At 38.5% G+C, this 27,852-nt stretch overlaps 1 protein-coding gene across 2 annotated transcripts in view; it reads left to right on the top strand.

Moving 5' to 3' along the window:
• LOC126369598 (uncharacterized) overlaps window positions 1-27,852 on the top strand; it is a 149,851-nt gene that overhangs the window by 42,295 nt on the left and 79,704 nt on the right. Inside the window, exons 1-2 of one of the 2 annotated variants that reach the window (XM_050014084.1) lie at window positions 9,861-10,152; window positions 14,707-15,189. In XM_050014084.1, the coding sequence (XP_049870041.1) occupies window positions 14,727-15,189 (463 nt within the window). In that variant the 5' untranslated portion in view covers window positions 9,861-10,152; window positions 14,707-14,726. Of the gene's footprint in view, window positions 1-9,860; window positions 10,153-14,706; window positions 15,190-27,852 lie in introns of those variants that run through there. The other variant, XM_050014083.1, reaches the window with a different exon arrangement.

Raw genomic sequence — 27,852 nt, forward strand, 5'->3', positions numbered from 1 at the left:
GTACCTTATCTTAACTGTCATTGAATTCAGAAACCTATAATCAACACAGAGCCTTTGTTTACCGTCCTTCTTACGAACCAACATAATTGGACTCGCATATTTCGATACAATTTCTCGTACAATCCCCGCATTCATCATCTCACCAACCATTTCTCTTACTTGTTGTCGTTCCTTGTGCGACAATATGTAAGGCCGGTAAACCACAGGACGCTCAATATTCAATTCAATTTTCATTTCAGTCATATTTGTACATCCCAACTCCTCTAATGATTGCGCGAAGCAATGCTTGTATTCGTTCAAAATGTTAAAATAGACGTCGTTTATGTGGCTCTTCAAGCGTTTTTGCTAAAGTTAACATCTTTAGGCTCTATACCTAAATGCTCGCCAACGAGGTCTGTGGGTGATGTACAAATATGATTCACAATCTGAACTCTATTTCATCCACCCATAATATCACCTTCATCAATATAACAAAAGCTGACAATGTGGTAATATGAACAAAGAGCTGACCTTCCTCTACTTTGTATAACCCGCCGGCTATCGTGAATTCTCGGTTTGGCTTCCCCACGACTCTTCCGCTAAGCCTAACATATCAATTAATCACAACATCAGTACGAGCTCTGATAATCGCCTCTCCACTCAATCTTGCGCATGAAGCGGAGACGACCTTTACACTCGCAGTATCACCACTACCACTGTTAGCAAAAGGGAATTCATCATCATAATAAAACCTCAATTCGTTGGCATTCTTGAATACCAGCACCTGATTCTGTTCGGTGAAGGACTGTCCTACTAATATCGGACAATTGAGCAGATTACTGTCAACCACGTGACACAAAACATCCGCACTAACACCGTCGATGCATAAATTAACCTGTGTCCTGCCCATGGACAAAATAAAATCACTACCAAAACTTTTAGTGGAGTCGGGGATTGATCACAAGTCTACCCCAAAATCAGTGTCGTTGTTTGTTTTATGAGCGAAACTTCGCTACCGAAATCTATAAACGATATCATAGAGGTGTCATTTACCCTAACTGTATTGAAATATTTTGAGCCCGACTTAGAGGTAAGTATGCGCATGATTTTAGGAATGTTACCTAGATTATCACGGTTTTCAAAAAAAAAAGGGACTCTGCAAGTTTCCATTTTATGACCGAACCTACGACATCCTGTACATTGGACCAGAGGTTTGGGGCATTTAAGATACGGGTAACCTTTTTCCCTACAGTTAAAACAAAATAATTTGTAACTTGAATTTTTTTGAAGTCTTAACTGATTTATCCCTATTGTCATTATTACTTCCCGCTGTGGATTCAGTCGACTACTTTGTTTTATTAAAATGAAAGCGATCGGGCGGCGGTTGGTTCTCCTTATTACTCATCAGAAAATGGAGTTGATCAGGCTGCGTACATCGTAACGCTTATCGCCGGATCTAATTATCTTGTCACTTAATCCGTGGATAATGCAGTCCACGGCTCGTTTCCCTTCGATGTCACACCGGTTCACGATGGCTAATTCTTCATAATAATAAACCTCTAGCGGTTCACCAAACCTACTCTTTCGCCTAAGCGTATCCTCCAGGGATTGGCCATAATCATGTTCAAAAGGAAATGCGTCTAACCACTTTTGCTGCCATTCTGCCCAGCTGTACAAAATAGAATTGAAGCTTTCATACCAAACTTTGGCCAACTCCTGCAGTTTCTGCATTGCGAAGTGGATAACGGTTGTTCTCATCCCATCCGTAAACAGTGGCACACTCATTAACTTTCTTTAACCAAGTATCAATCTTTTGACTTTTCGATGAGGGTCCAAATTCGGGTAACATGGTTCATAATACTACTGGAAGGATGTGATGTGGCGACTGCTGTCGGATTAGGTTAAGATCTTAAGTTAACTAATGATTCAACAATATTAAGAACATCTTTAGATGAAAATGTAGGGCTATCTGACCTTTCTATTCCCTTAGCTGCCGACGAACGTCGCACCTCCTGCCCTTCGCCGCGACGTCGTTGGCTGTGTCGCTCGTTGTGCCGACGCGTGAAGCGACGTCTCTCTCCGGCTGCACTCCCGGCTCTCTCTCCGGCTGCGCTCCCGGCTCGGCTCGGCTCGGCTCGGCTCGGCTCGGCTCGGCTCGGCTCGGCTCGGCTCGTCTCGGCTCGTTTCGGCTCGTCTCGGCTCGTCTCGGCTCGGCTCGGCTCGTCTCGGCTCGGCTCGGCTCGGCTCGGCTCGTCTCGGCTCGGCTCGGCTCGTCTCGGCTCGTCTCGGCTCATCTCGGCTCGTCTCGGCTCGTCTCGGCTCGGCTCGGCTCGTCTCGGCTCGTCTCGGCTCGTCTCGGCTCGTCTCGGCTCGTCTCGGCTCGGCTCGGCTCGGCTCGGCTCGGCTCGGCTCGGCTCGGCTCGGCTCGGCTCGGCTCGGCTCGTCTCGGCTCGTCTCGGCTCGTCAGTCGTCTTCGTGGAACGATCTCGTCTTCAAGAGGCATAATCTGGAACTCGAAAACATTGGAACATGTAAATATTCTTCAGATAACCCTATATGTATATATTTATACAGATATATTTCCAAAGTAAAATATCTCAAAAACGGTGTATCCTGATTAACAAATATGGATACCATCCCACTTCTGAAATGTAGTAATACCACGGTAACATGATCATTAACTAACATACGGATACCTGGATATACATAAAGCTGCCTCAGGTACATGCTCTATAAATAAAACAACCATTGAAATAATAAATAATAAGTATATTGGTTACTTACTCTAAATTTCCAAAACGCACGCGTGCTCAAACACAAGTGTACACGTGTTCAAAATGGTACGTCTGCCTTCGATGCGTGCTCGAATCAAAAAAGCCCCAATGAAAGACAAACACGCCTTTTTATACCCTTTCTCCTAGTGTTGCCATATGAAGGCAACACAAATTCGCACAAAATTACAGAAAACCTAACATAATGACGTTTCGATTCCAAGTTGTCATACTCTCATACTACCTATTATGAACCATCAATGACCCCTGGTCTCTGTCCGTGGAAGGGTTAAAATATTTACGTAAATATACAAATAACTTGAAAACAATCGAATGAAGCTGTTTAGAAACAAAATGCTAAATACAGTGAACTGATTACCTACTTAGAGTCGTGACAAGAAAATATTATAGTCACGACGACGATTACGACAAACCTATTTCTGAATAATTCAATCGGCAGGTAAATGTTTACTTAATAAAATTATACTACTTGCATAGCCAACAATGAAAGTAGAGCTCTTAAAAAAACTGAATAATACTCTAATTACTTAAGTAAGAAGCGAAAAACGCTTACTATGCCTCGTTGACAATTATATCGGAAAAGTCACATCGTACCTACTACTGTAGCACACTAGCGTATCGTACTGTACTATATATTACAATATATCTGTTTTATATTTGTATATATCTTGTAAAATAATTGAATAACTGAATAAATAGCCTATACTATACGTCCCACTGCTGGGCACAGGCCTCCTCTCAATCAACCGGAGAGGGTATGGAGCATACTCCACCACGCTGCTCCACTGCGGGTTGGTGGAGGTGTTTTTACGGCTAATAGCCGGGACCAACGGCTTAACGTGCCCTCCGAAGCACGGAATCAATTTACTTTTTCGGACAATCAGGTGATTCAAGCCTGAAAAGTCCTTACCAAACAAAGGACAGTCTCACAAAGTGATTTCGACAATGTCCCCATCGGGAATCGAACCCGGACCTCCAGATCGTGAACCGAACGCTCTTACCACTAGACCACGGAGGCTGTAAAATAATTATATATGTAATTAATGATAATTAGTCTATGTACGTGTTTAGTAATATTATTAATAAGTATACATTTAGTTTACTTGTAATTCATAGATATCAACTCATTTATTGCGTGATAACACCGGCCCACTGAGTTTCTTTCAGGCTGTCCAAGGTTAGCTGGAAGAAATCCCAATAAGGGATAAGCTCGCCTATGCTTTATCTAACGATAAATTATATGTAAATTTCCTTTGTATCTTAAAGCAATAAAGAGTATACGAACAAACAAACCTACATCGGCCATTGTGGCCCTGTGGTACATCGGCTTACTTCTCCAACGAGGAGCGCCGACTTGAACCCTACCTTGCACCAATATGTCCTTGGCTTCAAGACAATTTGCAGCCTTTGCTACGCAGACGCATAGGACAAGTTGGCTCATTACCATTTAAGATAAACCACTTAGCGAGTGGAAAAGCCGCGTGTTTAAACTCAACTTTTTCTGTCCATTTAACATTCATTTATTCGGATTTTTCTTTATTCAAATTCTGTTTAGCCACCATCTCTCTATGCGTGGAAAGTGGCTAATACCCGTATTTTAGGGTGTGAACTCGAACTTTTCTCGACTTCGTTGCAGCACGATAGATGGGGATGGAGTCCCGACGTACCAGCAGAGTAATAGCAGGAGAGTGGGATAATTAGTGTTGACAATTGCAGCATAAAAATATCTAAAAAAAAAGTTTATAAAAAATATTAATTCTTTACTTTTTTTAAATTATTTTGTATTCATCGATCTTCCCTTATTGTCGGACGTGTTTGTAACCTTTGTAATTATCTACTAAAACCGAATTATATAAGAAGTGGCAAAACAATCAGCGTTTCCTTTAATACAGTCTACGAGTGGTGAAATAAATCAATCCACACACATTTTAATAATTAGTAATAACGACGAAAATAGTAACACCAACAGGAATACCCAGTTTATTAATTAGCACTTCACAATGAAATTATAACGATGCTATATAAGATACAGTGAAGAATTTATGATCACTATCCAAAATTAGAGGGCACGGCCAGAGCTAAGCAGTATAATATACGTTGATCTTATAAAGGTCGGGGATGCAATGCGTCAGCGTAAAATGAAAGGAAATGCGTAATGAAATGAGAATTTCGAAATTTAAAATGGTTGACGGTCAAAAGGAAAGAAGGGCAGTATGTATTACACCGTCTTCAGTTGCGGCGACGTTAAGGAAGACATCAAAATCACCTAAAAATCGATATTCTTAGACGGCGCCTCAACCCTATCTCGAGTTTACTCCAGTGAGGTTGAGTAGAGGTGTGACGTCATTATTTTCGTATTATTATGTTGGCAGTATGATATACTAGACTCCAGTAAGTAAAGTCCTCAAGTCAAGGACATAAACGTCAACTGAAAATACCAAAGCTGAGGCCGAGTCGAGTGAAGTTTCAAGTTAACATCTTAGCACTAGTGTCTAAGAAGTCAGCATGCTTATCACTGTGGGCAGAACTAGTAAGTCACCAGACATGCAGCCAATAGAATTGGTTTATTTATCGCATTAGCCTTATCCCTTCACGATATGCGTGAACTTATTGAACTCCTATTTGAGCCCTCAGCCCTCCCTATTTGTCCGACCAAGTAGTTAATGCCATTCGCTACAAATCCCCAGTAAGTCATGTCAAAAAAGAAGGTATTGTATTGATCTTTTAAGATGAACACAATATCCTACAAAGTCTCGATAACTGCTTGTTTATCTCTAAAAAGTAATAAAATTTTGGATTTTAAGTAGGTATGTGATTACTTAAAGGCTTATTGGATGACGAAAATTTCGGCGTTCTGGTCTTATCCAGTAAAGGATGGTACGGCAGTGTTTACTTCGCGCTCGACTTGGCGAGGACACTGCCGTGCCCCCCGATGATTTAAAAACTGTATGGCTAGAAGCGATTTTTTTTCATAGTTGATTTTTACGATATGCCTAGGAGGATTCGCATTTAGATAGACTGTCGTAAACTAACAAACGCTATCAAAATGACAGCCAATACTTAGACTACATTTAACAAGAATCATAAGCAGAGCACACAAACCGAATGGGGATATAATTTTATGATAAACGACACCATTGTTCTATGGGAAGTGCCGCATGGGAAGGTAACCTCGTCATACTTACACCACGATTATCTTAACTGTAGATCTATTCTATACAGTTTGCAGGCATCCCTGGAATGAGTCTCACTAATTAGAGGAAGTGCAGGCTATACCGTATAGTATGGTTGGAAAAGAATCCCAACACGGGCTTAAAAATTTTAAATCAAATATATTCGAATTTGTTTTTCGCATTATAAATGATTACCACATGTTTCCCAGTGACGGAAAACATCGTCAGGAAACCCATATTCTCGAGAAATGCATTTTCGGAGGTATGTTACTTAACCTCTGTTTGTAAAAAACTCAACCTGTCAAATCTTCAGGATAGATAAACTAATTTAATAAAACGATTTCCTTCACTCAGGGTTTATCTTTCAAATATAATCCTCGTAGACGACGCTCTGAGCCGAAGTTCGCGGCCAACTGGGCACCCTGAGAGCAGTTGTCTTAAATTTTCTACCGCGTAAGAGCCCGCAGCGCTTCCCATTTGTCTGGCCAAGTAATTAATGCCATTTGCGACAAGTCTAAAATAAGTTACGTTAAAAAAACCCACAGCCCTTCGACGCCTGCGTTTACAATAAGCATGACTTTGTAGCCATACTTAAGGCACACCCTGGACACTTCATACAAACAACCTCGTTTTACACAAACAATACACATTGACATTATCGTACACGCGCATCTGTGTGTGTGTCTGACATCATACGATTCAAAGCTTGACGCCAAACGCGATGAATTGAAAGACAGACCGCCTGCGGCGATCAATTATACATAATTAAATGGTGTGCTTGTGAGCCCGCTATGTGCGAGTCTTTTCTGATAAGATTGGCTATATAAGCCAAATGCGAGCCCATGAACGTCGGAGTTGAAGCAGTCCCCGTAGCCGAAATCGGCTGGATCATCATCACCTTCACGATTCAGGACTAAACTGTGTTCGATTTGGTAAACCTAGGTCAGATGCTGCTGGTGGATAGCGGAGAGTTGCCATTCTATACGTATTATTCCTTATTCTCTGCTAATGGTATAATGACAGAGCAATCAATAGGATTCCTATGAGGCCAGAGAATAGAGATAAGTGACCGTAGAGCCAGAGGCATTCAATGACACAGGAAAACACGACTCGGTCTAAAATACTAGTGTTACACACAATTATTTCCCAGTAGGTAATCTGAGATGGAAAATTTTACGTTGGTTTGATAAATAAAATGACTCCCGTGATTTCTAACGAGTTAATAGAAACACCGGTAGTTAATAGAGTCGGGCGTTATATTGCGGAAATCCGTTATTTACTAATGGGTACAAATGTAATATATTTATTATTATTATACTTAAACAGCTGGCTCGACCAATGTACAGGTGATACGGCGCACCACCTATCACGGTGGGAGCAACTACTTAATTACACCGGACACTTCATACAAAACACCTCGTTTTACACAAACACTACACATTGACGTTATCGTACATACTCATATGTGTGAGTCACGTCTGACGCCCTTACAATTGAGGACTAAAGTAAGACCGAGCGGGGTGAGGTAAACCTAGCTCAGCCGCTAGCGGGGAGCGGAGAGTTGCCGTTCTATAGTTCGATTCCTTATTCTATGACTTCGTGTTTCTTATCAGCATCGCCTATAAATATAAAAAATCCTCCAAATACCATCTAGGGGCCGTCCATTCATCATGCGAGGCTCGAGAGGGGGGAGGGGTCCATGAAAAAATCACGAAATATCATAAGGGGGGGTGTAGTAATATATCATGAGTATTTTTTTTTGCAAACGCGCGATACTGAACCGAAAAGCGGCGTTTCGTGCAATTATTTTGGTAAGTACTAAAAAAATACACGTGATATGGGATGGGGGGGTAGTCTTGAACCTCACCATGTATCACCAAGGGTGGGGGGGGTTAAAAATGCAAAAAAAAAAACACATGATTAATGGACGGCCCCCTAGGGCTATAAAACTGTCCCGTTTTAAACTTCCACATCTCATTATATAATAAAATGATATTACCTACATCTACAAAATAAGTAACATCCTGTGTCAGCTTTATAGGTTACTGTCGTAACGTCCATTACATAGCAATTAGATCTTGATTGTTTAAAGGGGATTTATTGGTCAATGTAACGATTTAGACCTCACTTTAGATGTGCAAAAAACAATTCAGTTTAGTGACTCGTTTTATTGTTAAGTATAGACTACAGTATTTTTTTTATAAAAACACTTATGGCTTTACGTAACTGTAGTAGCGGTCAACGACAATAATAACAGAATAAAGAGTAATACTACGTATAGAACGGTAACACTCCGCCCCGCGCCGATCCGTATCGTATTCCGACCTCAACCCCTCTGGGGCTTACTTTAGCTTTAAAACCCGTAAGCCGCTTGCACTTACGCGTTAGGCGGCACACAGTAAGAACTATATTTTTTATGGAGTGTTTGGGCTGTGACTACTGTCAATTTATCTTTGACAAAAACCTTCACACACCTTCTTGTCTTTGTTCGCTTCACATTTCTTCTTTTCTTAAAGTTTTACGCTCTTTTAAAATCCCACGTTTCTGTGCGTGTAGTGTAAATAATCCATTTCGAGTCAAAGCCGTGAATAAAATTAAAAAGTAAAGCATCTTCCCCTGTGTTGCCAACAGTACTAGCTATGGTACTTATATTAGTATCAAGTGCATCATTCGCCTATCGTGCTACTCTTCGCACCATAGGTTGCCTATTCGTATAAGTACCTCAGTTAATATCTTCATCACATCACTAATTTAAGAGTCACGCTCTTGTCGGTGTAGCATTCTCCATTCTTGTCTATCCTTCACCTCCTTATAAGACACGACGTTCGCCTTCTCTTTAATCTGTTCCATGTAAGCTCTTCTTGGTCTTCCCCTTTTAGCTTCCCTCCTATGATGTTTTTAATAAATTCGTCGTGTCTTATTAAGTGTCCAATCATCTTGTCTCTTCTGTCCTCAATAACTCGAACACAAACAACAATAATAACTAGTTAATATCTTGACAGATAGAAATTCTATCCTGTGATTGACTCGCTTCAATAAATTGTCAGGAGTCGTCATTTTCAACCAATCACAATCGTTATGTGGTTTGACACAATACATCGGTTAAAAATCCAATCAAAATGTGTATAATATGTTAACTACGTTTTTACAGTTTACAACTGTCCATCCCGGTAACAAAGAATAACGTGAGTGTTACGTAGGTATGACGGAAATCCTTTTGTGTATATCTTTATAGTGTAGGTACACCATCGCAACAAAAGCGCGTAGTTGAGTAGGTATTAATTAAGGTTCGCCTACACCCAATTTAATTCGCCTACAAATTATCGAAAATGGTAGCTAACAATGGTAATTTAAAAAGGAACAACAAACTGTTAAATTGATTTAAAAATAAAGTTTAATTGTAAGAAGGGTCATTTTTATGGTCACAGGTACCTACTTTCATTTTATCAATTAGGTATTTTAAGCATGCCAATCATTTTGCTTATCGCCGATCCACAAGATGAACCGTGAAGAATTTACATAATACAGTGTCCCCGTTATATTATGGCCGTCTCCGTAGAAATATAAATTCTTAAATACTAACAAAATAAAAATACCATAGAGCAACACGGACCTCCGTAAAATACAGATATATATCTCTCAATCTTTATTTGGTCAAGGAACATAAAGTTCGGATGTAACTATCAAAACTAAAATATAATCCGAAGTGATGAAACGTGAATAAAATGTTCCGTATTCTCCCACATAAAACTAGTCTGTCAAACCTCACTGGCTGAAAACCTTGTCACCCTTATACGGCGCTACAACCGCGTTTACAGTTAAACAAAACGCCAGTACATTTTACAGCACCGTTGACTGCGGACGCGCGCACCTCGCGACCTTTAAACTTTTTAATTTTTAGAACACGTGCACTAGGCTGTACGCAATGTCAGTCGTTGCTTCGAGTCGGTGAAAGTAGCGCGCGAAATATCGAAAATTCAAAAGCTATCTTCAAAAATAATTCGAAAAGCCGTTCGAAGTTTAAAAAGTGATAATTTAAAAAGTTAATTGGGTGTTTTATCGTGTCCTTGTGCAGTGTATGTAACTCGTAATTAATTTTGCTTGTTTGTCGTGACGTGAGTTTGGTTTATGTGTTGATACAGTGATACTGATGCAAGGGAGATAAAATATAATTTCCTCGGTCTGCGGTTGCGGTCGTGCGACGAAAGGTATTTTTGTCGCAAGATCCCACTTACTTTATCAAGTTTTTTATTTAACCTATTAGTTGTATTTGTTATCTGTGATATCTTGGTACTATAAATTTAGATACGTCAAAATAATGTCGATAATAGATGCTTATCTATATTTTAATGAAGTGTAGTAAATACTAGGTTAGGTCTATCCGATGGCTATGTACATATTTATTTTATCACTTTGTAAGTACTTTTATTTGCGACATTTATACAAAGTAAACACATCACTGGTGCATATTTTCGTTTGGCCGTTTGCCAATTTAAATAAAAAAAAAACACATTTTCGTATTTTATAGCTGCTAAATACTGCTAATTCGTCATGCATGACATTAGGTATAACTTTAAAGTAAAACTTGTTACTATTATAATTAAAAAAAATATGTTATTACTTAATTATAACTGTAATTATTTACACTAGCATTATTATCTTGATTGTAAAATAGATATGAATATGATATCGTGTAACGATGTTCGTAAAAGATGATTATTTCTGAAATAATTAATTATAAAAATAACGTTTTTCACAATTATTCAGTTGTAACTTGGATTATAAAAACTACAAAGCGAAGGTTGTTGTAGAGGAAATCAGTTTTATGTTTTGTTGCGGTTTTCTTAACAATGGCATCGCATTATTTATCTGAATTATGTTACCTTCCGCGATAAGAAATATAATAATCATAGTTTCTCCTTTATAATAAGCATTTACGGTCTCGAACTCGGCAGAAATTGGGATGATACCATGTAATTTATACACCTGTCAAAAATTACACACCTACATCATTCTAAGGCCGGGTTTCCACTGACGCGGAGATGGGCGGAGAAGAACGGAGATGTGCGGATTTGACCAATCACAGCGTTCGAGAGAGCGAAAAACGAAGACGCTCTGTCACTCTCTCCCTCACGGTGGTTGGTCGATTCCTGCACATCTCCGCTCATCTCCGCACAGCTCCGCGTCAATGGAAACGCAGCCTAAAACTTATCTAAACTAGCCTAAGATAAATTATAAAAAATAATCTAGAAATACAAACGACACTGACCAAACTTCTTGTTGAATTATCTACAAATTTTAATTGCGAAAATAATTACGTAAGTAACAATGATTAGAGCGTTTGACCAGATTTATCGATGACGTCATAATCGGTGCAGTATTTCCATACAAATGCCTATTAGGAGCATACTCCACCACGCTGCTCCACCGCGCGTTGGTGGAGGTGTTAGGACTAATAACCCGGGACCAAAGCTTAACGTGCGTGCATGCATACTTCGTCATACTTTCTAATAATATATTTTTACTCTTGCTATAGATGCAAAAAAAAGAAACAAAATAAAAATGCTACTTAGTAACCTACCTTAATATTTTTCCGTTCCAAAAGCATTAATATAAAATGCAATGAAAAGAAAAATGAAATTGTTTTCTAAACTGAGTTTATTTTTTTTGATTATTTTTATCGTAAACACTTCTTTAACACCGCGACAAAAGTAGTCATGGTTTATATAACTGGTCAGGTTGTTAATCCGTATAATACCCATCAAAAATTCGACTTTGATAATGCAGTGAACATAAAAGCAGATAATGAAAAGCGAAACAAAAAAAATTTCGCTGTCAAAAACCGTATTCACCTAGGCAGAATATAGAATAATGGAACATTCACTTATGCTAGTTTGAACTTGGGGGAGTTAAAAAGGCCACATCGAAGCAGCTCATCTAACAAAGCATTTGCAGTTTGACATTTGCGCATATAAAAGTAAGTGCGCAATGCAATCAAATGTCAAATAGCAATATTGCTTTCTTAGAGGAATTGCTTTAATGTGGCCTTATTAACCCCACTGGTATCTATACGTATAATATCTGGAACTGACTTGTCACAAAGTGAAATGTCAGTCCCATATCTTCTTATGTTAATCCCATCCATTTTTATCACTGTCATGACATAATATAACGTCCCACTGTTGGACACAGGTCACTGTCGATTGTCATAATGGTTTGCACCTTGTCTAAGACCCTCGATGTTACCTTATGTCAATCCCATCCATTTTTATCACTGTCACTGTTATAACATAACATTAACAGCCTGTATACGTCCCACTGCTGGGCACAGGCCGCTGTCGTTTGTCATAATCGTTTGTACCTTGGCTAAGACCGTTGATGCCACCTTATGTGAATCCAATCCATTTTCATCACTGTCACTGTTATAACATAAACAGCCTATATACGTCCCAGTGCTGGGCACAGGCCGCTGTCGTTTGTCATAATCGTTTGTACCTTGGCTAAGACCGTTGATGCCACCTTATGTGAATCCAATCCATTTTCATCACTGTCACTGTTATAACATAAACAGCCTATATACGTCCCAGTGCTGGGCACAGGCCGCTGTCGTTTGTCATAATCGTTTGTACCTTGGCTAAGACCGTTGATGTCACCTTATATCAATTCCATACATTTTTATCACTGTTACTGTCGTTTCGGTGTCGTAATAAAGCTTACAGCCGTCATTTTATAAGAATGTTTCAAACCTAACTGTACCAAGTAAGGGATCTATAATTATCTCTATATATATATCACACAAGTACAAGACACTTAATGTAGGTCAATGAACCTTAATGCACTACAAATTACGAACTCAATTAACTGAGCACTTCCGTATCGGGTTCTTAAGAGAATCAAGTCATACTACTTCAAGTCATCAAAAAGTTAAGAGCCACACTCTTGTCGGTGTAGCATTCTCCATGCAACTTTTTTAGGGCAGTGGTTTCCTTCTAGCCTTCCGCCCCGCAGTACTCGGTTTGACGCGAGGGGAATGGCGCTTAGAGTAGTCTATTTCAAACCCGTGCTAGGACTCCTGTCCTCCGCCTCTGAATAGTGGTTACAGTCTCTGTGACTTGCACCCTTTCGTCCTGCAGTGCTTACATCTTCGCCAACTACAAGTACAAGTGTAGTAGTTAATACTACAAGTAGATAGCTATATTTTCTGTATGCATTTAAAGGATACAGTAAAATTTTATGTGTACGATGTACTGAGTATTCAATATCCATACTAATGTTACAAGTTATAAGGTTGTAAAACAGTCCTTTGTTGTAAAAGTTTTATTTTCTGTTCAACGTGCAGAGTTTATTGATTGTTTGTAATTACGAATGTAACTAAGCCTTGGGACTTCGCGTATCAACAGTGGCTGCAAGTTGTCTTTGATTATTTGTGGCTCTGCCCACACCATTAGGGATTAAGGGCGTGAGTTCTTCTTCTCCGTCTACGGTGACTGTTACTTAATATTTAAAATAAGAGATTTGATGGGGTACCCTTATACGGTAAAGTACTCGATATCATAGAATAAAGATAGACATTTCAAAGAATGAACGGTAGGTACTTTTCAACGGATTTTCTGTACCTATTTTACCGTAGTAATCGAGTATTACAAATACAAAATACTTCATTACTTGGAAACTATTTACAGTATGATTGGTAGGAAATATGATTGGCCACCTGATACGACACGATTCATTTATAACAAACATTATAGAAGGAAAAATTGAAGGGAAGAGGGGAAGGGGTAGACCTAGGATAACATTTATGAAACAAATAAAAGAGAAGGTGCAGGTCGTGTCGTATCGGGAGGTGAAGGTTTTGGCGGGAAGAAGAGAGGAATGGCGATTACTCCACCGACAAGAGCGCAGCTCTTAAATAGAGAGAGAGATTTACAGTAATAAAGGTGATTAGAGCAGTGTTCATAACATAAACAGTCTATATACGTCCCACTGCTGGGCACAGGCCTCCCCTCTTATCAACGGGAAGGGGTATCGAGCTTACTCCACCACGCTGCTCTAATGCGGGTTGGTGGAGGTGTTATGACGGCTAATAGCCCGCACCACGCGTATTATCACAGATTAGGTAACGTAATTATCTCGAGTAAGCCCAACATGCTTGAAAGGACACAATCGATTGGTTTTACGATATGCTGGGGAAGATAAGCAGCTGAACGCATTCTGTTTTTTTATTCCCTCTCCAGCATAGAAACAAGACTACGTTATTTAATAACAATGTTTATGGCCAGTCTTTATTTCTTTCCACTCTTTGAACGCAGGTCGTGCGTGGTGAATATATGCACCTTCAGTACAGTATTATTATCTATTACGGTCTATAAAGCGAATCCCAGTTATATTATCTTAGATGTTATAAAATATAGCATTCATTTAAAATAATAAACTTCGAATAAAAATTATTATAAAATTAATATTTAATAATAATAATTTAATAAAAATATTATTAAAAACAATAAACAATTGGCTACTTGACAGTTATAACCATAAAATATGAAATAATTATGTCGGATATGGTAGTTTATGATTTAACGATAATACTCCAATAGTTTTTTTTTAATAAGATCATTTTTAAATATTATATTATTACAAAATAAAAAATAGATTTTTTATCTGTGTATTACTAGAACCGCTTTATACGGTTGAAGATACAAAGGTATCTTCGTCTACTAAAGAGTATACCACCCTCTAAAACTCCATATTCTCTATCATTACAGACCTCACAAATGCTTCCACGATGCAGCCAGCACGCGAATCCAGCCGCCAGAAGCGGTGCAACAAACGCCGTCACTCCAGGAAGAAATCCCTCTCTCCCTCAGACCTGAAGAGCCGCGACAAAACTGACTGCAAGCTTTATAAAAGATCACTCTCCGAAGGATCAGTCAAGGTCAAACACAGGAAGAGCAATATCAAAAGAACTTTGACACATCCCTTCACTTGCTCAGATGAGCTGCAAGATGTAACGGCGATTGGAAGTTTAAATGACTTCAGTATGAAAGTCAATCCAGCTCCTGAAAGTGATGAGAGCAACCTTCCTCCGACCAGTAGTGATAGGGATACAGAGGACGATGTGAGAGTACCTATCCCGCAGTTGAGACAGGTTCGACCGAGGTGGGACTCTGGAAGCGAGATGGACTCGCTGGTCTCGACCGTGGTGAAGCGAGCCTCGGCTAAGCGAAGACGGACGCCCGCAAACACAGGTAAGGAGCACTTTTTAATGTTATTTTAACTATGGTCCCGATTCCTGCAGACACCTCCTAATTTTAAGTTATGTCCGTCATTTTCTTATCCACCAAAATGCAAGAACACTTGTACTCATGACGTTTTTTGAGCTTTTTTTTAATTATTTTGAATTCTACTTCTATAGTTTTGCGATGGAAAATTCCACTGGATTACTATCCAGAAAATTCCACTGGATAGTAATCCAGTGGAATTTTCCGTCGCAAAAGTATAGAAGTAGAATTCAAAATAATTGCTCAGTTACTACTGAGCATCATGAGCTCTTACCCCTCAGCATTCGTTACGATGTCACTACCTACCTACCTACCTACCACCTTGTATTTAGAAAAGGAAAATGAAATGTAACCTATGTAAAATAACGGCCTCGAGAACCATAAAACCAACGAACTTGATAAAAACAAAAAACAGGCATAAACAAAGCATCAAAGAAATAAGTCCTAGACATAGATTTGAGGTAGCGTCATTTTTTACATCTTGACTGTTGAATGGTTGTATAATAAAACATATGACCTTTCCACCTTATACCAGCTGCAAATTATATGCTATTGTGATTAATGATTTAGATTTTGCTGCGTGCAATGAGAAACCAATTTAGTTATATCCGGTGTTAGTATATTATAAATGTATAATGTAAGAGCAGAGGTAATAAACCTTATAATATTGACATTATCACTAGGGAATGAAATCCCGATCTCGCGAAATCTCGACAAATTTTCAATCCCGAATCACAAAATGACGAGATCCGTCAATTCATCTAAAAAAGCAATATTGCTATTTGACATTTGTTTGCATTGCGCACTTTTATATGCGCAAATGTCCAATAGCAATATTGCTTTTTTAGATGAAATGCCGTGATGTGGCCTTTTAACCCCCAGAGTACTGTCATGAGCAATATTATGTACCCACTTTAGAACCCTGCCGCACTATCATTATTTGACATTTTATGAGACTTCCGGTTTAATTTGTCCGAAAAGTTAATGTGAGATGGTTTCAAAAAATAGAAGAAAGAAAGAATAGAAAAAGTTTATTATAAAAGGACACACAAAAAAAAAGACGACACCATCATATAAAATTTCCACTAAAAAAATTACAAACAAAAAAGCAAGACGGATACAAAGCAAAGTGTACATACATATTAGTACTCGTGACCGTACAAGAAAGAACAATTTGAAAAACAAAAGCAGCCAGTATCCTTGCTATTAAATCATTTTGACAGTGGAAACATCCCCACTTTGGGAACATTCCCGGGAACGGCACATCGCTGGTCGTAAAATAAAAAAAAAATGTTTTCAAAAAAGATTGTAAGGGTGCTACCAGACCAATCGATCGATCATCGATCGACAGCATCGATCGATGGTAGAATAGAATAGTCGATGTCGATCGATAGTTTCTACCAGACCGACGGATCAATTATCGATCGATCGGTGTTCTCGCCCGGCAATCGATCGATTGCTTAATCGAACAGTATCTGTCGATCAATTAAAGTTACCAGACCAGTCGATCAACTTCGATCGACGTTGATCGATGCAGTCGATCGATGATCGATCGATTGGTCTGGTAGCACCCTTAAACATATTCTTATTGCAAAGGTTTGCCATACCTTGGCTTCCTTGGCACAATTGCGCAGGAAATAAGGTGCAATCAAGTCATAATATACAGATGGTACCTAATCACATACAGCTTGTTAACTGACACTAATTAGTAATTAGTGTGTGAGATACACCAGTAGAGCTAACGTGCGTACCGTGATAAACTTTTGTCACGGTCATTTTATCGATTTTGACGATATAATTATGTCGTTTTGTCGACTGGTGCTAATATGTGAAGCCAAATAAGTCATGCCGTTCTGTCAAAATACTAACAAAATCACGTAGGCACGCATGTTAGGAAAAAACAAACTTTATTGAATCGGTCCCTGACACCAGGGTTGATGGGGTTGGTAATGCACCTCATAACCCACAAGAAGATTGAACAAGTCAATAATTTTCACGGTGCCCATGTTAGCCCAGCTGACCAACCAATGTCATCTTCACTTATGTTAAAAATATGGAAACTCGTGAAATTACACCATCTTCTATCATGTGGGTTGTGAGGTGAATTACCGGTCTCATCAACCCTGGTGTCAGGGTTCATCATTATCCATCTTAGGACTATGTATCAAAAGTGGCTGCAAATAGTCTTCTGACTATTTGTGGCTCTGCCCACCCCTTCGGGGAACGTGGGCGTGAGTTTATGTATGTATGTGTGTATGTAAAGTATATTTGTAGTTTAAGCAATATGAATAGTCTAGAATAGAAGAAGAAATTAACTTCATTTGCGAGTCGAAATTAAGTTATTATACCTTAGTGTCGCGTTCTGTTGTAACGCACATAGACAGCATAGAATATAACGGATATACGACGCAAATACACTCCGATTATGATGGTATTATGTAAACATGGTGTGGCAGACGACACTGTTGTCTCAGGTGAACTCTATACGGATAGCCTTATCGCCATTATGGATATTTTTAGGTTTTACATAGAGGTTTATTTTACTGGCTCAGTTTTATGTTACTCCATGGTTTTATAGGTACTTCATGCTCAAGTTACAGATTAATTTATCGCTGTATCTATAGATACATTTACTTAATATAATCAGGACGTCCACCACCACCTTATGATCATTTCGACTAACATCCTTCTTGCTTTTTTGTAATTGTTTTAGTGGAAATTTCATATAATATTGTTGTCTTTCTTTTTGTGTGTGGCGTCCTTTCATAATAAACTATTTCTGTTCTATTCTATTCTATAATTAAAATATAATAAGTCTCTCTGCTGGGCACAGGCCTTCCTTCAATCAACCGCTGCTGCATCTATACGTATACATAACATAACATAAACAGCCTATATACGTCCCACTGCTGGGCGCAGGCCTCCCCTCAATCAACCGGAGGGGGTATGGAGCATACTCCACCACGCTGCTCCAATGCGGGTTGGTGGAGGTGTTTTTACGGCTAATAGCCGGGACCAACGGCTTAACGTGCCCTCCGTAACTCCGAATCATCTTACTTTTTCGGACAAACAGGTGATTCAAGCCTGAAAAGGCCTCTAAAAAAAGTCATCAAAACGTAAACGTAAAGTCATCTATACGTATATTTATTTATTTATAACTTTAACAATGACAATCACGGGTTGGGCTCGAAACTGAATTCGTTTTTATGAAATTAAATTCATATTTGGATCATTGATATCACGTTTTTTCCGCTTCCGAATTTCCGCTTAACGGCCTCCGTGATCCAGTGGTTGAGCTCGGGTTCGAATCTCGGTGGGGAAATATCACAAAAATTACTTTGTGTTCCCTAGTTTGGTTAGGGCGTTACAGGTTGATTATAAGCTATTATATGGGATTTAAACATAGCTGGCGAGGAGTAGCTGTATATACAGTATACCTCTACGTAGATACAGGCATGGTGCTCTGATACTATGTTTTGTTATGTAACAATTTATTTTATAAATTGGTACAGGACAGAACACAAGGATATACCTACTTATAGATAACATTATTCATGACTGATAATGGTGCTGCCTATTTCTAATATAATTCTCTATTCCGTCATCGATTACTTTTGTAGGCTTGGTAAACCTCTCGTAATGCTAGTGTGGGCTGTTAAGTGTGTTGTCAGTTGTAAAGAAAAAAATATAAGAGGCCAGGCCACTTATGACAACTCACACTTCACACATACATTTTGAGCTATTGAAATCATGGTATGCGATTGTGTCAAGTGTTTTCCAAATGGTTGCAAGTTGACTTGTGGCTCTACCCACCCAAGTAGGATTACAGGCGTGAACTGTATCTGTATTGTCTTTTTTTACCTTTGATGGGTTTGCTTTTGGCCCCAGACTTACCCGAAGGCATTGATGAGGCCTAAGATGGAGCTCGCTCGCCCAGAAGGTGCCTGTTCACTCTAGTCTTGAAAGCATCCAGGTTATATGCATACAGAAGACGGCAGAGAATTCCACTCCCTAGCAGTGCGCATAATGCAGGACGATGCGAAACGCTTTGTGCGTATAGTTGGGATATCCACCTAATAGGGATGGAACCCGGCCGTGCGTCTGGAAATACCGAAGATAAAAGGGGGATGGTGGAATGAACTCGTGTCATGAAGTGCAGTCTGTAGAATTGTTCCATTGAACAAAGCACCGTGCAATAAATAATTCAGTCAGTTATTATTAAATCAGTGTTGCCCTCTGGGTAAATTTTCACTGAACCCTGGCCTTTTTTGGTGAACTGCGGCACCCATATAATTACCTTTATGTTTTCCAGCTAAATATATATGTTAATGTGTGTATATTTTAATGTTGTAAATGTATATGTGTGTCGTAGATTTTATCTTAATAAACTTTTTTATTATTTTTATTAATTAATATTATAACGATAAGCTCTACTGAAGTTGACTCTGCCATCTATCGGCGAGTAGCACTACTAATACTTCAAGCAGCTAGGTTACCATGGTGCCTTGCGCTGTTGCTTGTCTTAGTTTAATGGGAATTACGACAGATGGCGTCACATTCGACTTTTAAATTACAGAACCGAACCTCAAGTCACCAGTCTAAAGTGCGTGTTTTACTACTTACTATTGCTTTCTCCTGAATCCCAAAAAAACAAGTAAATAAACACCAGTCAAACAACCACCATGATAATAAAAGGCACTGTGGTCTAGTGGTACAGTCACGAGCAATATCATGTTCCCACTTTAGAACCCTGTCGCACCATCATATTTGACTTTTAATGAGACTTACGGTTTAATTTGTCAAAAAAGTTAATGTGACACGATTTCAAAGTGTATACGTATTAGTATTGCTGACCGCACATAGGCTTGCTTCTCAAACGGATAGCGGCGCGGCGGTTCGAACCCCGGTACCGAACTTGCACTAACACAGTTGGCTCGACCTTATAGACGACGGCGATACGGCTCACCACCTATCACGTTAGTCTAACAGAAAGCTCGGTGAGGTGATACTTAGTTCATCTTGCGATGGATGTACCTCTGACCACCCCAATTGGGATATAGTCGTATTTATGTTATGTTAAACAACCACCTGTTCGACAGGTAGTAGTGGGTGTAAAGGGCGGATGGTACGCACGTGCCGGAAGTGATGTAGGTTGCATGCGGCGTACCGGAAGTGAAGGAGACGTGGGACACTCGACATTTAAAAAGTGAACTTTTTGATTATGGAATAAATTATTCCTTTTTCGTTCAGACTATCGGATTAATCGGATATACGAATTTCTTGCATGCTATTTTATAAGTTACAGCTAAATAAGAAATATAGGGAAAATAAACTAAAAAAGAAAATCTCCCGAAATATTGGGAGTCTCATATCTCTGATTTAAACGCGGTAAGAACCCGTTATTATGTGCTTTAATTATAAATAAGAAATGTTTTTGAAACGACAAATCAAAATTAGGGTGATAACATAACTTAAACAGCCTATATACGTCCCACTGCTGGGCACAGGCCTCCCCCAGGCCAGACAGGCGGGTTTTAGAGTGATAAATTTATTTATTTAATACATGTGTCATTTATCTGCTTATGTTCCTGTAAAAAAACAATATTTTTTAAAATAGATCCGGATGTCTAGAAAGGCCACATTGAAGCAATTAATCTAAAACCAATATTACAATTAGACATTTACGCATACCTATAAAAGTAACGGCGCAATGTCAACAGATGACAAATAGCAATACTGCTTATTAAGATGAATTGATTGAATGTGGCCTACTAACCCACAAGCTTGGCTTTTACACTTCATATTTGGAATAGTAAGATGTGTGGCTGATTTTGCTTTATGAAATGTCGCTAACTTTACTTGATTCGAAAATTATACAAAGAGTTATTAATTTATCGAGAAGAAGACCGAGATTTCTAGACACAATAGTTAAACAATGTGATTTTGATTTTAAAAGGCCATTCGGTCTTACGACTTTAAGTGCAGTTCTCACTAACACAGTTTGGTCGACCATTATAGACTGAGATACAGCTCTCCACCACTATTCTCTCCACCTATAACGTTGCTCTAACAGAGAGCTCATGTTATGTTATGTTCAAAAATTCATAAAAATAAAATTTACCACGGCACTAATAGGGAAGCAATTATTGAGCATCGAGAGTGACCTGCCATTCTGACACTCACCAAATATAAAAGTAATCATCACAGTTGTAGTATCCATAAGTAAGTAAGTATACGTAATAAGAAGATAGGTACATGTATTTAGTCTTAGCTGTAATAAATCAGTATCTAACCGGACTCCGTTGTTTCAATACTACTATCCTTATATGGCGACCCTGCAATTCGAGCATGGGTGCGTTAGTTGCGCGAGTTTTTTTTTTTATTATTGAATAAAAGTGAAAAAGTATGAAGTGACGGACTTTTGTAGGAGTTTCTTTTTCTTCATCGGAAATACGCAGACGTTTTCCTTCCACAAACATTCAAATATTTTTACTTAATATGTCTTTCTCCCCTTTAATTATCATAATTAAAGCAATATTATACGACAATCAATGTTAATTAAGCACACAGTTTCCTTATGAAGACATTGTTAATCTACTTGTCTGCATCTTATTTCCTTTAAAGATCTCATTAAGCATATTGATGGATTGAAATCTATTAACACGAGCTTAGTGTTGATAATTGTTTTTTTTTTATATAAAAGGAACCTTTACCTCAGTGGCGCAGGCGCTTGTTAAATCAAATCAAAGTATTCTCGCATTTGTGTAAATTTTTGCATACGCGACCTGTTTGTTAGTTTTTTAAATCTAGAATAGGATCTAGATGCTTCGAGGTGGAGTACGCTCCATAGCCGTACCCCCTCCGGTTGATTGAGGGGAGCTCTGTGTGCAGTAATGAGACGTACACAGGCTGTTTTTGTTAAGTTTATGTAGTTTATTTCTACGTGCGCAGAAATAAAATACATTTTAAGAAACAGAATTAATATAATATTTTAGCATACATCCATATTTAGGTATATAAATTTGATTTACCCACATTTTAATAACAATTTTATCGCTATGAAAACTTCTCACTTTTCAAATATAAAACACATTCAGTTACAGTCAGCTGCAAGTTCTATTATTCTAATAATAAGTTACGTCACTTGTGAAATCACTTTATTAACTATTGTTAAAATGATGTTGGTATTTTAGTCTGAAGGAAATATCGAGACGGGTTGCCCAAATAATTACAAGTGTGTCGTTGATGTCTTTTATATGGCGCGCCATGGCGGAGACAATGAATACATATTATAGTCAAGTCCATAATCCCTACCATGGGTAGAAACACAAGTCCTGTATTTGACTAACTTTAAAATCATATAAAAAACAAAACAATAAAAAAAACAAATAACAATAAACAATATAATAGTCATATTATGCTTCGGGATTGATCCCGAAATATTAGACGAGATTTGGCGACATCGGGATTACATTCCCTAAATCGTGAGTTATTCATGTTAGATAATACAGTCCATCTGTCGCTTTTTACGACATGCATGTTAAATACTCGTAATGTTCGTAGCTAGAAACACAGTTCTACGACCTCCAAACTTCGGTTTCTTATAACTTACATACATACACATACATAAACTCACGCCTATTTCCCACCGGGGTAAGCAGAGACTATAGAATTCCATTTGCTTCGATCCTGACACACTTCTTATAACTTAATTGTCAAAAAAAACTAACTTAATCTAAGGTAATTTCAAAACATCGGGCAAGTCTGAGGCCAAGAGCAAACCTATCAAAGGTAAAAAAAACTTTGTATCCTACTGTTTTTATTCTTCTTCTATCGTTTGAGTTGTGAGGTGGAGCACCAACCTCTTCAACACTGGTGTCAGGCTTACTATTGATCCGCCAAAGGCCCCTGACATGGCTAATGTAACGACTTCTTACTTACCTCAGTAAGTACCGGGACCAACGGCTTAACGTGCCTTCCGAAGCACGGATCATAACTCTGATCGGACTGTTTTTATAGCAATGGTCGTGTGGCGATGATATCCGTCACGGTTTAGTTTGGATTCATACTGCGATGGTGAATGTTAGCGCCGTTTCACACTGAGTGGACAGAATACACAACATCTCAGATAAATAAAGTTTACAAAAAATATCGATATTGGAAAATACTGAGTAAACTAAGTTATTTTATGGTGTTTTTAAAGGAAAATGAACGGTCATTTTCCCTTAAAAACACCATAAAATAACTGAATTATATTTCGTGGGTGTTCCATTAGTACAAAATGAACCATCTTAACATCAAATAGACGATCAAAAATTCAAAACACATTTTTGAGTTCGACTTAATAAATATATGATTTCTTAGACAAAGTTGTTAAGAACAGTACTTGTACTTGTATAATTATATACAATCAAAGAGCAAACTTCAGTCACTGAGCCAGCGATTTGTAAACAGTGGTGAAATTATTAACCATTAGTTGTCATAGTTACACAATTTATGTTTTTGTAGGTGTTTTTGATCTATTACAGAAACGACACGTAACCAGGAGGTCTTAAGTGCAACCACTTAATCTATTACTTTGCAAGAAACTGATTGGACTTTTGCAGCTTATAGTACATACAACTAATAAAAAAATATGGGTACAGCATAGAAACACATTCACATTTTGTGTCGAAACTATCGAGTAGTTGGAAAAAATCGAATACATATTTACTATTTAGTAGCTACCTAGTAATATAACTCAACATAACATACTCACGACTATATGTAAATCGGGCTAGTCAGATACATCCATCGCAAGATGAACTAAGTACTCACACCTCACCTGAGTTCTTTGTTAGCAACGTTATAGGTGTAGAGCCGTATCGCTGACTATAATTGTCGAGATAACTGTCTTAGTGAAAGTTGTACTTTAAGAAGATAATTAGGAGACAATTTGCAGTCACCAATTCCTATTATGAACCGCATAGAGACAGATGAACAGTTAACATAGTCAATAAAACGAAAATTAAATTAATTCACAAACCCATTATCGAAGTAGCTTCAAACTACTTAATTGGGTCCTATAACATTCCTGTTACCTAATTACAAAAATCATTGGCACCGAGAAGAACATTGTTGGAATTCAAAATTGTACTCGCTCCTTGTTCGAGACCGTTTACAATGTAGTCTACGTCTTATGCTCCAGCATCGTCACAATTTTCAAAGCTAAAAAAAGATTCGTTTCCCGCTTCCTGGACGTACCTGTCAACTAATATCATTATGTTTAAAGCATGTTTCTAGGATAACTCCATCACCTGTAGAGACTGTAGGGCGGGATATTAAAATTGAAGGGACGGAGTCCCGTCTCGAACAAGGAGCTTCGTATAATTGAGATAAGTTCGTTTAATCTTGTAAATATTAACTAAATTGAGAGCAAATACAAACAGCTTCTATTTACGCTGAGTTCGTTATAAAGCCTTGAATTTTATTATTTTACGTGAAAAACGTATATAATGACTGTAATTTTTCAGTCACTTGAATTAATGTGAGTAAATTACTGTGATGGATTATTTACTAACTACATTTCTAACTTCCTGGAAGATAATTTAAGCAAAAAATATATAATTACAAACTCGTATGTTTGGTATAAATGGCAGCCAGGATCAAATCTCGTATGTATCCGAATGGAAATACATACATTGGGATAGTCTAAGGTACATTCACTGCTAGATGAACTAAGTACCCACAACTCACCGAGCTTTCTGTTACACCAACGTGAGAGGCGAGCGGTATCGCCGTCTATAATGATCGTGGTGATGGTATTGGTCATAAATTCATAATACATATCTAATCTAATTTTGCCTACAAGATCCCACTGCTTGGGAAAGGCCTCCCCTTCCTCTTTCCATTTTCCGCGTAATACATTTATCATACAAGCAGCAGGCTGAATACACTAAGGACATACATATTATTTATTAAGACCATTGTACTGTGTTCATGCAAATAAACGATCTATCTATCTATCAATCATCATCATCATCTCCCTAGCATTATCCCGTTTTTCACAGGGTCCGCTTACCTAACCTGAAGATTTGACAGATCTGGTTTTTTACAGAACCCGCAAAGGTCACATACCACCGAAAATGCATTTCTCGAGAATGTGGGTTCCCTCACGATGTTTTCTTTCACCGCTGACCGGGTGATAATCATTTATGATCCAAACATGTATTCGAAAACAAATAATACGTTTATTTAAATCTATGTACTTGTAAAGTTTACCCAACATTAACTGGCTTGATAATAAACACTAGTATACTTTACTTATATCTATACATAGGTCAGTATATCCCCTGTGTGGGTGAACTGGAGTAATATCGTCGGCCATTCGTGTTCTATATTCAAAAGTTTTACGCTGTTTGGTCTAGTTCGCCATTGCAAGTTCATTGTTCTCTCACTTGTCCAATTCCAAAAGAACATAAGTCGTTCGCTTGCTTTTTTTATAGCAACATTTGGCCCTCGAAGGTATACAGAGTTTTTGTTGGCTTTGTGCTTGTGACTTACGTCATTTCGACTCCGAAGGTACTTTTGTTGTCGGTTGAGACGGGAGGTGAGTCACGACGTTAGTTCGCTGAAAAGTCGATGTTGTTTGTCGATAGTCGCTTCTAACAGCCTCCGTGGTCTAGTGGTTAGAGCATTAGACTCACGATCTGGAGGTCCGGGTTCGATTCCCGTTGGGGACATTGTCGAAACACTTTGTGAGACTTTCCTTTGTTTGGTAAGGACTTTTCAGGCTTGAATCTCCTGATTGTCCGAAAAAGTAAGATGAATCCGTGCTTCGGAGGGCACGTTAAGCCGTTGGTCTTGGCTATTAAAAACACCTCCAACAACCCGCAGTGGAGCAGCGTGGTGGAGTATGCTCCATACCCCCTCCGGTTGATTGAGGGGAGGCCTGAGCCCAGCAGTGGGACGTATATAGGCAGTTTATAGTCGCTTCTAACCGGGTGAGAGCCCATAGCGCTTCCTTATTTTTCCGGCCAAGTGGTTTGCCATCTGAGGCACTCCTACAATAATCCACGTCAAGAAATAAAAACAAGTAGATTGTTTTATTACTTATTTGCTTACTATTTGATTGGCAAATCAAAGATCTTGGTCATATAAGCTTCTCTCGTATGGGTTGTGAGTTTACTTTCTTAGACTTTTCTTTACAGTCGACTAAAATGACAATCGTATAACAACTATAGCTAGCAACCATTCATGAAAAAATAAGACACTCAACATTAACTGGCTTCAAAACAAGTTAACAAAATATATATTTTATATTAAGCGTAAGTACAATTTTGTTCCCAATCAAACAGTTTAAATTTTTCAACAACTCCTACCTAGCAACGCCACTAAAAACACAACATTAATGTCTCCTAGCAACGCATACTATCAACATCAGAACTATAGCAAGTCGATAGTAAACAATCGAGCATTGCGCAGCACTCGTGCGCAAGCCCAGCCGGCGCGCGGTTCCCCGACACATCCGTTTGCGCTCTCAAGCCTGCGCCCGCACACAACTCGAATCGAAACGAACAATCGAAAAACGATCGCTTTTTATTTTCAGTCCCCCAGTTTTATTCTTAAAATTTGAAATATTCATTCCAATTTTGAAAGTTGAAAACTATAACCAGCTAGTGCAGTGACCGTTACAAAAGTTGTTACAAAAAAGCAATAAAAATAATAACAACAGTTATTTGTACTTTGTGTTTTGTGAACTGTGAACTTTTGGACCGATGAAGTCGCATGAAGCCTTGCCATACTTCACTGCTAAAAAGTAAGTAGATATCAAATGTCTGTAATTGGATATGGATAAGGCATTACCCACCCATGTTGTGTAATGTGCTAAAGAAGACTTAACTGAAAATGTAACGCGAAACCTTTGGAAACCTTACACGGTTTCATATAGCATTTGCATCAATTGAGGAATTATTGAATTATTCGAGCTTCGTGTCAATAAACATGCTCAACAGAGAAAAACATTAATGCGATGTAAATAAATCCTACCAGGAAAATATACCTAAATAAAACAGTAACAAAAAGATACATCAGGCATTATTGCATCACAATTTCATCCAGGCACCTTTAGAATTGAAATTAAGGAACACGAAACTTGACTTAATCAGATTTAATTATGTTAAACGATTTGAATAAGTACTTACAATAACAATACCCAAAGAGTACCTAATAAGTGCGTGTGGTTGGCCACTTTGGGCAAATCTCACTAGGACACCATGTGGCGCCACCAACAAGGTACCTATTATTTGACATAATGGTGTCCTGTTGGTTGCGCAACCAACAGGACACCAAATGTGCGTTTGTGCAACCTAATACATTTTGTTTGTACCGCTACTGTGGTTGCGCCACCATGGTGTCTTGCCTAATGAGATCAGGCCCTTAATATCCACATACATACATACATAAACTCACGCCTATTTCCCACCGGGGTAAGCAGAGACTTCCATTATTATTTTTTACGTATAAATTGCATTATTATCCATCACGCTAAGTCGTGTCCCGCAAACTTAACAACATTTCCCACCAAACCAGCTGGAATAGATTTATTGTAGAGATAAGCCCACCCTTTGTTTTATTTTATATAGTAGGTAA

The sequence above is a fragment of the Pectinophora gossypiella genome, chromosome 9 (genome assembly GCF_024362695.1).
Source record: "Pectinophora gossypiella chromosome 9, ilPecGoss1.1, whole genome shotgun sequence".
Lineage (NCBI taxonomy): Eukaryota > Metazoa > Arthropoda > Insecta > Lepidoptera > Gelechiidae > Pectinophora > Pectinophora gossypiella.